The sequence below is a fragment of the Sus scrofa genome, chromosome 9 (assembly GCF_054392235.1).
Source record: "Sus scrofa isolate SSC_HxYL_T2T_F1_AM1 chromosome 9, Sscrofa_HxYL_maternal_Yorkshire_Landrace_v2.0, whole genome shotgun sequence".
Lineage (NCBI taxonomy): Eukaryota > Metazoa > Chordata > Mammalia > Artiodactyla > Suidae > Sus > Sus scrofa.
In genome coordinates this window covers 27,201,665-27,213,812 of record NC_139391.1, presented here as the reverse complement: position 1 = coordinate 27,213,812, position 12,148 = coordinate 27,201,665, and the positions used below count along the sequence as shown (strand labels likewise).

The 12,148-nt window shown below is 44.3% G+C and overlaps 1 protein-coding gene across 1 annotated transcript in view; it reads right to left on the bottom strand.

The window, feature by feature from the left end:
• Positions 1–1,174: 1,174 nt before the first annotated feature.
• Positions 1,175–12,148, bottom strand: part of ENDOD1 (endonuclease domain containing 1) — a 29,513-nt gene continuing 18,539 nt past the window's right edge. Inside the window, exon 2 of the mRNA XM_005667250.4 lies at positions 1,175–4,422. Coding sequence (XP_005667307.1) covers positions 3,220–4,422 — 1,203 coding nt within the window. The 3' untranslated portion in view covers positions 1,175–3,219. The remainder of the gene's footprint in view (positions 4,423–12,148) is intronic.

The following is a 12,148-nucleotide window of genomic DNA, read 5'->3' as shown; positions in this document are numbered from 1 at the left end:
TAAAAAGAGTTCCTGTTGTGGCTTAGCAGATTAAGAACCCGACTATTTATCCATGAGAATACGAGTTCAATCCCTGGCCTTGCAAAGTGGATTAAGGATCAGCACTGCGCCTCGAGCTGCAGCATAGGTTGCAGCTGAGGCTCAGATGCCGAGTTGCTACAGCTCTGATTTGACACTTAGCCTGGGAACTTCCATATGCCTCAGGTGCAGCCCTAAAAAGAAAAAAAAAAAGGAAAGAAAGAAAGAAATCAAGCCATGATCTGGGAGAAAATACCTATAGAAAGAGATGAAGAGGAGTTCCCATCATGACTCAGTGGTTAACGAATCCGACTAGGAACCATGAGGTTGCGGGTTCGATCCCTGGCCTTGCTCGGCAGGTTAAGGATCCGACGTTGCCATGAGCTGTGGTGTAGGTTGAAGATGAGGCTTGCCTCCCCAGTTGCTGTGGCTGTGGTGTAGGCCCGGGGAGCTACAGCTCTGATTCAACCCCTAGCCTGGGAATCTCCATATACCGTGGGTGTGGCCCTAGAAAAGACAAAGATAAAGACAAAGGAAAAAAGAGACGAAGAGAATTCTGTCTGAGAAGTCATTTATGAAGGTCAAAGGGTCCACCCTTTATGGCTCACAGTGTGACATTTTGAAAAGTGCGTATCGTGTCACACTCAAGACTGCCCACACTGGGAAGGCAGCCAAGCTTTACTGCCACCTCCACCCCAGGGACAGTGCCCTACTAAAGGCCACAGAGGACCACCCAGCTTCAAAGACTGCTTGTCATTGCTCACACTTGGGGTGGGAGTTCCCCATGAATAAACAAATAAGAGAGTTTCTATCACTTCCCATGTGATTCAGAATCAGTGAAGCAATTAGCCCTGGGTGCTTGCTTATGAAGGACCCATCACAAATGTTTCATGTGCCAAATAGCTTTTCAGAAAAATGACATGGAAAAGAAGTTCCGGGCCTGTTTCAAGGATCTAACCATCTCTTTGTTTTCTCATGTGTGATTCAAGATGAGAGAAAGAAAGAGAGAAAGAAAGAACTGCAGATGGGAGTGGAAACGGCTTGTGAATCAAAAAGAAGATGGGGGAAAAAAAAGAAGGAAAATCACAGATGACTCCCCAAACCTCATGACAACAATCAGGATTCTCCCACTTTAGATGTTTTACAGAACAGCTAATGAGTTGTCAACAATTACTTTATTGAGCGTTTCAAGGTGCATAGCATTGTACAGAGCTTGAAAATGTCAAATTGACTTTTGTCACATTCTGTTAAGGTTCCCGCAATGTCCATGGTTTTGTGGTTTTTCCTCCTTTTAGCCTACGCTGCTGGCACCTCTGTTACAAGCTTACCATGATGCTGCACATGGATTAACTGCGCTATGTTCTCCCCCCTAGAGGTCTGAACTCCTCAAGGATGGTGTCCATGTACTGTTGATTTCTGCAACCTTGATGTTCAAATACACATGTGATGGGTGAATGACGGAATGAACGACCAGTGTTTTCCTCTAGTTCCTTCTCCCAACCCCTTTATCTTCACTGAGGGGCAAGCGCTGATGCTGAATGAGAAGCAAACCCTTACAAGGCACAATGGAAAAGAGGAACGTCCAAAGGCGTGGCTGACCCACAGACTAGAAAATCAGCTCCATAATCAGGAAGAGTTGGCTGACCTCCCCAAGAGCCCGAAAACGTAGCAGAGCCATAGAAAAAATCTTCAAGCTAGCGCTGGGGTTGAGATGGGGTTTATCAACCCCAGCTCCCACCGCAAAGCCCAAAGTAGCTCATTGGGAACAAGACAACAAGAACACCTGCTAGAGCCAGTGAACCAGAGGCAGAGCCAATACCAGCGGTCCTGAGCAGTGGGTCTCAGCCACCTAACCTCAGGGCTATTTTTTGCTTTATTACCCCTTTCTAGATTTAAAAACAAAAACAAAACCAAACAAAAGGCCACACCATAATAAATAAATAAGACACTAAGCAACTAGAACGGAAAAGGAAGACATTGCAAGTGGTTCTCAAGATGCAGTTTGGATACCCAGCCCATGATACCAAGGGGCTCAAGCTGCCACGGATGCCCTCTTTGGGCCTTTCAGTGCGCAATTAAGTACTCGGTGGGAATATCAATTCCATGGGAGCATGATGTTGTGCATGGGTGGCTAAATGTTACATCATACAGGCCAAATCCAATTGATTCATCAGCACCTAGTCTGTTTGGCGAACGATGGAGAAAACTCTGCTGTGGTCCAGGGAAGCAACTGGACCGCACACCTGACATCCCAGGTGCAATGGGATGGGTTCAGAAGACCCTGGCTTCTTATTAGCTTAACACGTAGATCTTTGAGCTCTGTCTTGTCAGCCAGAGATTTAACATAAGTCAAGATAATCCAAACTTGACTAAGGATGTCCTCAGATCTACAGCACCTACTCAGAGCAGAGGTCTGACCTTTGCACTCCCATTTTTATACCCAGGACAACTGTACTATAGTTTCCAAGGGGCAAATGATCTTAATCTTTGCATTCAGAATTTGTTATGCCACGACTGGCATAAAATGCTTATCATTACCTAAAAGGAAAAAAAATGCAGCAGAATTCAACTTTAGATAAACACCAAAATCAACATTCCAGGTCCTTGGGAGCCATGGAAAGCTAAGGGATATAGGAGATTCTATATCCTAAGAAAGCTTATTTCAATAGGGAAGCACGTCTGCACCTCGCCAAGTCAGCCAAGTTGGGGAGAAAGAGAAGCACATGATAACAAACTGGCCAGGAATATTTATGTCAGTTTTGCTTAAGTCTCAGAGAGTAATCAGAGGAACAAGATGCCTTTCTCCTTTTCTCAAAAACCCTTTGGTTTAAAGTTGTCCTCCTTCTAGTTCTTCCCTCTCCTATAACTTTTTAATGATCACAAATGACCAGCAGCATATCATAGGTGGTCCTCTGTGTCAGAGAGAATAACTGAAGGTTACAGCTGGGAAGTTCACCCACATTTTAGCAGACAACCTACACGCAATCCCACCCTGAACATTTCTCTTGGGTCAAGTCTAAACTGTACCATCTCCCTTGGCAAAAAATGTGCAGATACCCCCACCAAAGGCCAAACTATGATAATTGACAGTGAACAGAAATCCACTGTATAGATAAAATATTCCAGCTTTCTCTTCCAGCTTTTTTTTAAAAAAAAAAAAAAATCAAATTCACTGTGACTGGGCACTCAGTTTTTCAAGTTCTATAACTCCCCAGGATTGTCAGAAGTAATCTTAAAGCCAATCCGCTTGCAGACATTAAAAAGGACCTGAAATATGCCACCCATGGTGCCAAAAGCGGTGTCAAAGAGCAGAGAGATGATGCCACCAAGGCCCACTGCAATGTCCCTGCACACGATTGGAACCGCGCCCACGGTGTAGACAGGGAAGGTGGCTACGTCCACAAGGACTCGGACGGGGAGGCCCAGAACTCGGCAGACAACCTTCAGCAGGCAACAGAGGATCCGGAGAATGGCCCTGGTGATCCTGACCATGACTTTGAGCACCTTCCAGGGAATGCTGGCCAGCTCCTCCCCAATGGCCAAGAAGTAAGAGATGGTGGCTGAACCCAGGCGATAAAGGCAGCTTTCCAGACCATAGGTCACCTGCTTGGTGACATACCACACGAAATACACAGTGTACTTCAGGATTCCTATGGCAAGGCAATAAATTAATTGGCAAAGTTTGATGAATGGGGTAGTGATGAAGCCCAAGAGTTTCCCCAAAAGGCTGCTCTTTTCCCCAGAAGTTTCTGGAGGCAGCAGAGCGGACCTCGTGCTCCTTGTGCTAGAAGGGGTTCTGGAGGCTCCCTCAGTGTGCGCCCTCCGCTCCTCGTCCTGGACTTGGTTAACCATTTCCAGGATCTTCTTCATTTTCTCTGTGTCTTGTTCCATTTCCCCACAGTTGTCCTGGAACAGCTGAGGGTTGAATGGAAGCAATTTCTCGAGCTCTTTCACCATCACATCTTCTATGACCTCCCCGTCCCGGGTGTGCTTGACAAAGCCCATGGCCCAGCCTCCTCCAGGGACAGCGCAACAGGCAGCCAGCCAAACAAACTCAGGGATGGTCACTTTGTCTTTGACCTTGAGGTCGGAGGGCACGGCCCCTGTGAGGATATAGAGCTCTTCCCCATTGCCACACTGTGGGCTCAGGGCCAGGTCCATCAGGCTGTTGAGAGTCAGATACCACTGTTTCTGGAAGGATGGGGTCATCGGAGCTGCATTGGTGAGAGTGAACGTGGCCGTGTGGGGGTCACTGCTGAGGGAGAATGGGTAGAGCTGTCCTGTCTGGTAATCAGAGCCCAGGTAATCAGCATTCAAGGCTTGCTTGCTTCCCAGGTTGTTCACAGAGCTGGTGGCATCTGCCTCATCAGTCACCTCCTCAAGGCTGCTGCTGGGGTCATCGATCTGAAAGACGAGAACAAGAGTGAGATGCATCTCAGTTCACTGCGGACAGGGTGTCCTTGGATCATTCTGCCAAGACCCTAGAGAAGACTCTGTTGCACAAACACTTTTGAGGCATAGATTTGGAAGTGCACACACTGTTTGTTCTAATAGTCCACAGTCCTGGTGTCTGAAAGCATCTTTTAAATAGGCTGGTTCCTATTTTTTTCCCCTTTTGGGGCTGCCCCTATGGCCTACGGAAGCTCCCGGGCTTGGAGTAGAATCAGAGCTGCAGGCCTCAGCCACAGCCACAGCAACACTGGATCCAAGCCACATTTGCAACCTACACCCCAGCTGGCAGCCATGGCCAGATCCTTAACCCACCGAGCAAGGCCAGGGATCAAACCCGCATCCTCACCGACACTAGGTCAGGTTTGTAACTCACTGAGGCACATGGGAACCTGGCTGTTTGCCATTTCACTGTCTTTGTACACCCCCTCCTGCCCTACAGAAATGCCCCACAACATGCTCACACAAACACACCATCGGACATCGGTTTTCAGTCTGCTGTGGTTCTACAAATTTCACAGCCCTTTGGGGGAATATTTTTCCATGAGATTCAAATTGATCGTACACATGAGAACAAGGGGAAAAGTAGATCTCAGCAGGCCCATAAAAGTCAGGACTGCAATTCAGATCATGAGCCATCAAGGTTGACTGCAATTAAATGAACACATTCTTAAGGCATTTTACATGCTTTGGGATATACGAAAAAACAATCAACCCTAATCAGAGCATTTAAATCAAATGGGAGGAAATGTATAGATCATTGCCAGTTATTAGATACGTACCAGGCCAGGCTTAAACCTGAGCAACTGTCTTCAAAATTAATCTCATAATATTTGCTATTATTAACAAGGTAAAATTGTTAATTTTTTATAAAAATTATACATTGTTAATTTTTTATAATTGTTATTTTTATAATTATACAATTGTATAATTTTTTGTCTAGACCAATCTAGCTATGTGCTATATAACAATAATCATCAATACATATGTTGATTTCTCTCTATATATGCCTATATATGTGTGTGTGTGTGTATATGTATATATCCCTCTTGGTTCTGCTTTTTTTTCCCCCAGCAGTATAATATATACTTTCACTTTATCATTCTGAAAGGATGAAAGGAAAGAGCTCAGGACTGACCCCAAATTCGGTTTTTAGCCCCCAAACTAGACTGTAAATTCCTTGACACCAAGGACTCTATATATATAGGATCCAGTCAAGGACTGACACATACTAGAATCTCAACACATTCTTGTTAAACTGAGATGGTTATCACTGCACTATTTATAGTAGCAAGTCGAACCAACCTACATTTCCTGAAATTGGGAATGGTTAAGCAAACGGTGTTATATCCATCAAAGAGATATCTTAAAGCCATTGAAAAGCATTCGTAATGAAGGGGAAATACGTGCTGTAATGTTGAAAGGAAAAAGGCAGACTAAAAAATTAAATGATAATTTGTTTTTAAGTGTAAAAATAGGCAGGAAAAAACTTTGGAAGGAAATACATGAAAATGTCCACAATAGTTGTCTGCCTCCTGGGGATGCAAGGGAAACTTTTTTTTCTAATTTCTTATTTCTCTCCCTGTACCTTTCCTACCCACATCAACCCACAAAGTATGTGCATGTTTCTTTCAAAAGGAAAAAACAAAAACAAAAAGGAAAGTAATTAAGATAAGGAAATTCCTACTACCCTATTCTCTGGAGTTGGTGCCACTCACTAAATTTGTTGTTGAACCCAAGTTCAACTGTGTGCATTTGAGCTGCGTGCATTTCTCCAGCTCTGCGATGGCACGTGTAGGCAGGCTCACGCAGGGATGTGTAGGGATGGCGAGGGCAATGGAGGAGCAAGCTGGTATGAAGGCAGGCTCTTTACTGAAGCCTAATGGAGTAATACAGAGCCTCACCCTTCAAGGCTGCTCCAACCCTTAAGCCTTGTCTTAAAAGGGAACCTAGATGCTCCTCATTCCCACCGTATCCCCATAGGACATCGATAAAAAGTTCATTCATTTTATAAAACTGCCGCTGCTGCTCTCCTGTAACTGAAAGAAATACCCCCGTGGAAATATTAGCCTCATTCTTGAATCATGAGATCAAGTTACAGCATAGCCAAGATTGTGTAGGCTTGAGTGGAAGGTCAGGAATTTTTTTTTTTGGTCCTTTTGGCCATTTCTTGGGCTGCTCCCGCGGCATATGGAGGTTCCCAGGCTCGGGGTCCAATCGGAGCTGTAGCCACCGGCCTACGCCAGAGCCACAGCAACTGGGGATCCGAGCAGCGTCTGCAACCTACACCACAGCTCATGGCAACGCCGGATCGTCAACCCACTGAGCAAGGGCAGGGACCAAACCCGCAACCTCATGGTTCCTAGTCGGATTTGTTAACCACTGCGCCACGACGGGAACTCCAGGTCAGGAATTTAAAGAGGTGTGTTTCTCCATCTCTACTAGGGCCTTGGGTCTGCTTTTATTTTAGCCTGGTGTAGCTTCTTTTTTGCTGTTTTTTAGGACTGCACCCACAGCATATGGAGGCTAGGGGTTGATTCAGAGCTGCAGCTGCCAGCCTGCTCCACAGCCACAGCCACACCAGAGCCAAGCCTTTTCTGTGACCTACACCACAGCTCAGGCCAACGCCAGATCCTTAACCCACTGAGCAAGGCCAGGGATCGAACCCACAATCTCATGGTTCCTAGTCGCATTCATTAACCACTGCGCCACGACGGGAACTCCACAATGGGAATTTCTAGTGTAGCTTCTTTATCCCATCTAGAGGAAGCCTGGAACTGCTTTGTTTTGTTTTGTTTTAATTGGTAGCTGTGTGACAGAGTGTAAGGCAACATAGTGGTTCATCTTCAGCCCAAGGGCCACCCTGGAAAGAATCAATGCCTATAGGGACAGAAGTCCAGCTGGAGCACAAGCAGAGAAGAGAGATTCTTAGATGAAGAAGGGGAGGGAACAAAAGAGAGCCAGGCAGGAGAAGAAGAGGGAAGAGATAAAAGATAGGGGAAAGAAAAAAAAAAAGAGAGAGTGAGAGGGATTGCGTGTGTGTGTGTGTAAGAGAAAATACAATATCCTGCTCTTAGGCAGAAACCAGGACTGTGGGTTGATTTACTCCCAAAGGTCAGGCAAGCATGGTCTCCCAAAAGCCAAGGTCAGAGGAGACCTAGCTGGTTGCTTCTGTACCCTCTTAGGCCACTTGAGTTCAAGGGGCCCCAGATGTCTGCCATGGCCGTGCACCTGGCCACCAGGTGAGGCCTTTCCTGCCCACAGTTCACAGGCATATGGGAAATGGGCCAGGATGAACCGAGGCAGTTAGGAAGGCCAGGGTCAATTCTGCAATGGGCCCTGTTCACCTCCCTGCCCAGGGCCTCCCCCCGCAGAGCACAAGTTAAACTTGTACCCTCTGGATGGACCAGCAGAAGGGAGCGCGTGTTCCCTCACTTTGCTTTCTCTGGAATCCCATGTCTATGGTCACTAGATTCTTAGGAACCCCAAATCTGGCCCTACAGTTTGGTGACAAAGTAGAATAGAGTATCTGAAATCAAGACAAAAATGCCTGAACAGGAGGTGATGGATATGACAGGAGATCAAGAACTCACATTAAAAAAAAAAAAAAAAACAAAACTATCAATGAAATGCTTTCAATATAACATTACAGAGAAGGTGTTTTTACCTGATTTTATAGGTAGGGAAACTGAAACAGAGAAAAGTGAACTAACTTTTCTCTTCCTTTTTTTCTTTTTTATGGGAAAAGTTCCCAGTCTAGGGGTCAAATCAGAGCTGCAGCTGAGGCCTCCACCACAGCCACAGCCACACCACCGGATGTGAGCTGCCTCTTCGACCTATGCCACAGCTTGTAGCAATGCTGGATCCTTAACCTATGGAGGCCAGGGATCGAACTTGCATCCTCAGAGAGACAACACGGGGGCCTTCACCTGCTGAGCCACAACAGGAACTCCTGAATATCTTTTCCATCATTAGCTGCACAGGATTTGAACTGAGGTCAGTCTTTTGATTCCTAAGGTATGTTCTTCACCACTAAGCCATATGTTCCTCCATCTGAATGGACACCGCTCTACCAGCTTTCTCTACCAAAGCGTAGAAAACCCCACTCGAGTCTCGTTTTTCTCTCTATGTCACGGAATAAATGAAGTTGCGTAAGGATGCAAGGAGAGAAGTCGATGCCTGAGTCTTCTGGGGCTGCAGTCCCCAGACTGTGGAGACTGGAAAGGAGACGATAAAAGGACATAGGGACAGGGTGGCCCCCGTGCTTCCTGTCTGTCTTTGCCCAGGGCACACGGACACTGAGCCTCTAGCATCAGTCTAAGAAACGTGGCAGCACGGGCAGTAGGCAACGGGCCACAGGAGTTTCAGAGTCCCACCACCCTTAGAAACCAGTTGGCTGGCTTCCTATTAGCACCTCACTTGGCGACTCACTTTTTCTTCTCTACACCAGCAGGTGTAACAGAGAACAGGCAGAGCAAAACTCCATGGAGAAAACGGTGTCAGGTGTTCTAGGCTTGGCTTGTCTGGTCATCATCTTAGTTCAATACACTAGTGTATATACATTCGTGGGAGTGCACCCAGTCAAAATGAAAACACAAAGGAAGTAACAGAGACATTTTCCAAGGTTTATCTAATCCAGTCTTAAGTCTCTGATAAAAATAGCAGAGACTGTTTAATAAGATCATATGCTAAATGACTCCTCTATTCTCTCCTTTGAAGATCCAATTACATCAAAGCCTCTCAATCCTTTTTGTAACTTTTTTTTTTCCTATTTCATATCTCAGTAACTATACTGCATTCCAGGGGAGTTCCGCAGGTCTTATCTTCCAATTTACTAAATCTGTGTTTAGCTATGTTTAGTTTCCTATGTATTTTGTTGAGGTGTTTTGCTTTTTTGTTTTGCATTTCAATGACTCTTTTTTTCTTTTCTAGCATTTCTATTTGGTTCTATTTAAAATTCTATTTTTTTTCCTCTTACGGAATTCTTTTTTATCTTTCAATAGTCTAGACATTCTTCAAGTTTCTTTAAGATCTATTTTTATTTGGTTTTTCAGTTTGTTTTCTTGCTCCTACTGGTTGACTTTAAGATGGTGGGTATGCCTAAGGGCTTTGTAATTTTCACTTGTGAGCTTGTCTTCATAAGAGATCCATGATGTTTTGTTGGGGAAAAAAAATGAAAACAAAACAAATCTAATAGGATTGCTTTTGCAGTTGCCTCTGCTGGTACCCAAAAGAGTTCAATGATTCTGAACTAATTTCTGAGTTTTCTCATTCAGGGTTTCTACATGGAAAAAGCAATGCACATTTGGATCCACACAAAGGAAAGATGATGGCTTTAAGCTTATTTCTGGAAGGTGACTATTTCCACTAATGACATGGTGTGGGCAGCTACTTCCTATAACAACTTGAAGGTCGTTTTCCTGTCTGGTTCAGCAGTGCTGCAGCAATTTGCCAGCCCTCTGCTTTACCTGGTGTGCCTAGTTCCAGATCCATGTCGTGAACAGGTTATGTGACCTTGATTCCTGTCCCAGGCAGGTTAGAGCCCTAGCCCCAAGCTTCCATGTGGTTTCCCACACAGGGAACCACTTTAGCTCTTGGTCCCTTAAACATTTCTGACACCTGAAAAGTGTTCTTACATTTTTGCTGAAATATGAATTTAACTTAAATATATACATAGTTTTCATTTTTATTTAATTATTTTCTTTTTATGGCTGCACCTGTGGCATATGGAAGTTCCCGGTCCAGGGGTCAGATCGGACCTACAACTGGAGCCTATATTGCAGCCACAGCCACGCAGGATCTGAGCTGCATCTGCAGCCTATGCTGGAGCTTGTGGCAATACTGGATCCTTAAACCACTGAGCGAGGCCAGGGATTGAACCTGCATCCTCAAAGAGAACACATTGGGGCCTTAACCCACTGAGCCACAAACGGGAACACTTGTACCTAATTTTTTTTAAATCCAATATCTCTATATGTTTGTCCTGGGAGGAGAGGAATTCCACATCTGCCCGGGGACTTTGTCTTCCCTGCTGTCTAAGGTTTAAAAAGTTTCTTCTAACTCATTATAGATTATGTTTCTTTTCATAACTCATTATAGATTTACTGATTTTGCTTAAATCTCATTTTTTCTACTTAGAGAAACTCCTGGATTAATTGTCTGGAATAAGGAGAAACAGCATCATTCAACACTTTTACTGATGTGCCAAGAACTTTACAAGCTGAAGTCTTTCACTCAGAATAGGCTAGAGGGCCTCCCAGCTCTTTCTTAAATCACATCAGCCAGCTTACAAACAATCCAATTCTGTATGGTTTTTGTTTATTTTGACCAATTCCTTTGTTATCTATTACACAAAGATAATAATTATTATTATCTGTAATTCTCGTGTCTGTGCATATAGGCATTCTGTCCTACTGAAATTTATTTCCATTGACTCTGTACTTTGAAACTGGGAGTCACTAAAAAATGTATAGTATGTTACATTATCATATCATCTACAAAACATATTAAATCTTAGGACCTTATAACAGTCTGCTAACTGATCTCCACTGAGAGGTGTGTCCATTATGATTCCTACATCCTGTCTTAACACTAGTTTTTTAATCTATGAAAAAACTTTTTTTGGGGGGGGGCACACCCGCAGCGTATGGAAGTTCCCACGCTAGGAGCTGAATCAGAGCTGCAGCTACTGGCCTACACCACAGCCATAGCAACAATGCAGGATCCAAACCCCATCTGTGACCTACACTGCAGCTTGTGGCAACGCCGCATCCTTAACCCACTGAATGAGGCCAGGGATGGAACCTGCATCCTCAGAGATAGTAGTTGGATTCTTAACCGGCTGAGCCACAATGGGAACTCCCAAAACTTTCTTTTGATCTCAAGATAACTCGTGTTCTAATATCATTTGTGCAAGAATCTAAATAAAATCTAAATAAAATTGGAATAACAGCTCCCCATCATCATCATGCTTACTTAATTCTACAAAACCACCATCCTGTCTTGGAAAGCTCTCGCTTTCAGAAAGAAGGGCAAAGTGTGTGTGTAACTGAAATACCTGACTTGTGTATGGAAAACTGTACTAAAAATGAGATGATTTGATTTAAAAGTGTGATATATCCTTTGATACGCTGTCACATAAAGGGCAGGTGTATTTTTCCATGCTCTCTGTAGCCACAGTTTAATGATCTGGCTCTGGCAATAACAGTAAATTACCAACAACACTGCTCCCTAAAGACAAAAACACACCTATGATGTAAGAGTGAATTGCAATTTCTGGGTTACACGTGCCCTTTTGCAAGCACCAGTGATCTTTCTCTTGGGTTTCCCAGCAGAAGGGCGGGATGAAGGGGCAGGTACAAAGCTCTGTGTTATCTGCCTTCTGACTGACCTGATCCCCCTGGGCTGCCGATGTAATCTGATACAGTTCCTGGGTTTAGCGGAAAACAATTTTTTTTTTTTTTTTTTTTTTTTTTTTTTTTTGGCTAATCACAACATGTTCAGGAGGTTTTAGAAGGAGGAGCTCTCCCCCTCCACCAGTATCCAGCCCCTTAAATAATCTTATAATAAATTTCTTTTCAAATTTAGTACCAAGAAAAAAGAATTGCTTCTCTCAACAAGTTGGTCTGTTTTCTTATACCAGACAGCAAAAGCTTCTTAAACCCATGGGATTTCCTTTTTG